At 51.2% G+C, this 3,348-nt stretch overlaps 1 protein-coding gene across 1 annotated transcript; it reads left to right on the forward strand.

The window, feature by feature from the left end:
• The first annotated feature begins 514 nt into the window (after positions 1 to 514).
• On the forward strand, positions 515 to 3,057 carry fzd7a (frizzled class receptor 7a). The gene has a single exon (XM_069698631.1). The coding sequence runs from the start codon at positions 1,100 to 1,102 to the stop codon at positions 2,813 to 2,815; it is 1,716 nt and encodes a 571-aa protein (XP_069554732.1). The 5' UTR covers positions 515 to 1,099; the 3' UTR covers positions 2,816 to 3,057.
• The last annotated feature ends 291 nt before the right edge of the window (positions 3,058 to 3,348 follow it).

The raw sequence follows: 3,348 nt of genomic DNA on the forward strand, positions 1-3,348 counted from the left end.
AATTCAAACTAGCGCCACCTGCAGAAGCTACAACAGCAACATGCTATGCTTCAATATCAATAATTCAATTATGTCATAAATATCATTCAGAGGGACCTGTACTTTGGTACATTTTGCTGCCAATACTCTTGTACTACTTAAGTAGGATTCTCATTTACAATTTTAACTTGTATGTAACTGGGTATTTGTATATTGCTGTGTTGGTACTATTACCTGAGTAAAGGATTCGAATACTTATTCCGCCACTTGTCATGTTTTTTTTAGATTCCGTATTTTGGATTTTCTTTTTCAAACATAAAAAAAAAGTTGGCTAATACTTTCAATAAATTTGTTAAAAACGCAACGACAGTCGAAATGTTTTTAAAACGTACAAATAAGAAAAATTAATATTTTGGTTAAAATCTCTGGTGTAATGTAATTACTGTAACATATTTTCCTGCAGCGGGAGAGTAAAGGCCAATCAAGACGGAGTCCTGTAGGAAAACAAACGCTGGGATTGGCTGAGACGCGGCAACGGTTTCAAGGCGCCCTGTGCTCTGTCGGAGGGGGTCTTGTGAATGGAATGGGCGCCTGGAAACCGGTGGAATCTGAACGGAGTGAGGAGAGCGATCCTCTGGACTTCCAACCGCCCAGCATGTGAACCGACGCTCTGCGTGAAGCAAAGTCCAAAAAACGATAGAAATACAGCGTCTTAGTGGTCGTTGTTTTGCGCCAAAGTGACCACGCTTAAGTGTCGAAAACGCTGGGATATTTTTTGCGTTGGTATTATTTCAAGAAAACGGGACTTTGAAGTGGTATTTTCAGCGGGCTGGGAGCGAAGAGTGGACCGCTCGGAGTCACTTACAAAGACTGTTCAGAAGTCATGACACGACGAACGTTTCACTTGGATTTATCTTCATGAAAAACGGGAGAAAAGTTGATTTCAGCCACTGCGAATTAAATTACTTGGACTGCGAGCTGAGTATTGGGACACTTACTGAAGATTTTCTCCTGTTTTCAGCCGTTTTTTTGAAGTCGCCCTACTTGTATCAAAGTTTTTCCTTCCTCCTCCTCCCCTCCGCCGTCTCTCTCTCCCCCCCCGCCCCCCCTCTCCTCAACTATGGCGGCGGCCAGGTTCACCACTGGCTCCGTGCTGCTGCTGCTGCTGCGGATCATGTGGCTGGTGTGCGGGCTGTGTTTCTCCACCACTTCTGCTCAGCACTACAACAGCGAGAGCGGAATATCCGTCCCGGAGCACGGGTTTTGCCAGCCCATCTCCATCCCGCTCTGCACCGACATTGCCTACAACCAGACCATCATGCCGAACCTCCTGGGCCACACGAACCAGGAGGACGCCGGGCTGGAGGTGCACCAGTTCTACCCCTTGGTGAAGGTCCAGTGCTCCGCGGATCTGAAGTTCTTCCTGTGCTCCATGTACGCGCCGGTCTGCACCGTGCTGGAGCAGGCCATCCCGCCCTGCCGGTCCCTGTGCGAGCGCGCACGCCAGGGATGTGAAGCCCTGATGAACAAATTCGGCTTCCAGTGGCCGGAGCGGCTCCGTTGCGAGGCTTTCCCCGTCCACGGAGCCGGCGAGATCTGCGTGGGCCAGAACGCATCCGAACCCGGCGGCCCGGCCTCGTCGTCCTCTCCCTACGCGCCCGAACCCCTGACCCTTCCCCCCAACATCGGCAGGCCGAACCAGCGCCCGCCCCAGCACAACCAGTACCACCAGTTCTCCTGCCCGCTGCAGCTGGAGGTGCCCAACTACCTGGGCTACAGGTTCATGGGGGTCAAAGACTGCGGGGCCCCCTGCGAGCCCACGAAGCCGACCGGGATCATGTACTTCCGGGAGGACGAGGTGAAATTCGGCCGGCTGTGGGTCGGCATCTGGTCCATCCTGTGCTGCGTGAGCACTTTGTTCACAGTGCTCACCTACCTGGTGGACATGCGGCGGTTCAGATACCCAGAGCGGCCGATCATCTTCTTGTCCGGCTGCTACTTCATGGTGGCGGTGGCCTACGCTGCTGGGTTTTTCCTGGAGGACAAAATTGTCTGCGTGGATAAATTCAAGGTGGACGGCTACAGGACCGTGACCCAGGGGACTAAAAAGGAGGGCTGCACCATCCTCTTCATGGTGCTGTACTTCTTTGGTATGGCCAGCTCCATCTGGTGGGTGATTCTGTCCCTGACTTGGTTCCTCTCCGCCGGGATGAAATGGGGCCACGAGGCCATCGAAGCCAACTCCCAGTACTTCCACCTGGCCGCGTGGGCGGTGCCGGCCATCAAAACCATCACCATCCTCGCCATGGGCCAGGTGGACGGGGACGTCCTCACCGGGGTGTGTTTCGTCGGGATCTTCAACGTGGACGCCCTGCGCGGCTTCGTGCTGGCTCCGCTTTTCGTCTACCTGTTTATCGGCACGTCCTTCCTCCTGGCCGGCTTCGTGTCCCTGTTCCGGATCCGCACCATCATGAAGCACGACGGCACCAAGACGGAGAAACTGGAGAAGCTGATGGTGCGGATCGGCGTGTTCAGCGTGCTCTACACGGTGCCGGCCACCATCGTGATCGCCTGTTACTTCTACGAGCAGGCCTTCAGGGAGCACTGGCAGCGGACCTGGCACATGCAAACCTGCAAGCGCTTCGCCGTGCCCTGCCCGGTGCACAACTTCGCCCCCATGACCCCGGACTTCACCGTGTTCATGATCAAATACCTGATGACCATGATAGTCGGGATCACGTCCGGCTTCTGGGTCTGGTCCGGGAAGACGCTTCAATCATGGCGGAGGTTCTACAAGCGCCTTAGCAACGGTAACCATGGAGAGACGACGGTGTAGAGTTCGGAGGATTTAAAGGCCGCGGAGTTCCGGATATAACAACCTGAAAATGAGGTCAAATAGCTTTCATTTTAATACTTTCGGATGTATTTTGTGATCGGATTTTTTTTTTTTTTTTGTGTGTGTGTCCCAAGTTGTGACAGCAATTCAGGCTTTTGGACACAACCAAACTTTTATCTATATCTCTTAGAAGTTGGATAAACTTTCACAATATATTTCTTTTTTTTTCTCTCTCTCTCTCTCTCTTTTTTTTTTTTTTTTTTTGTCACCATCAAACAGCCCACAATCCTGGTTTTTTTTTTTTTTTTTTTTTTGTGCATCTTTTGGATTAAAAGGCTATACTGGTCCCTGGGCTGTAATGCCCAGACTGGTGAAGTTACTCTCTGCATATTATTGATTATATTCGTTATATTACAATTTGAATGTACTTCCTGTCCACTCTTTTCAGACTTTTTCAGTGGAAAAAAAAACTGTTACAGAAAAGACTAACGAGTCAAACTGTGGCCCTCTCTCCATGCTGCAGCAAACAGGTC

This window comes from Brachyistius frenatus, unplaced genomic scaffold (genome assembly GCF_029030835.1).
Source record: "Brachyistius frenatus isolate BFR_SWC_R1_liver_20210118 unplaced genomic scaffold, ASM2903083v1 Contig_27, whole genome shotgun sequence".
In the NCBI taxonomy this organism is placed as follows: Eukaryota; Metazoa; Chordata; class Actinopteri; family Embiotocidae; genus Brachyistius; species Brachyistius frenatus.

Bases quoted from the DNA above. Each gene is read 5' to 3' on its own strand.
- fzd7a (XM_069698631.1), top strand. From the start codon at position 1,100: ATGGCGGCGGCCAGGTTCACCACTGGCTCCGTGCTGCTGCTGCTGCTG.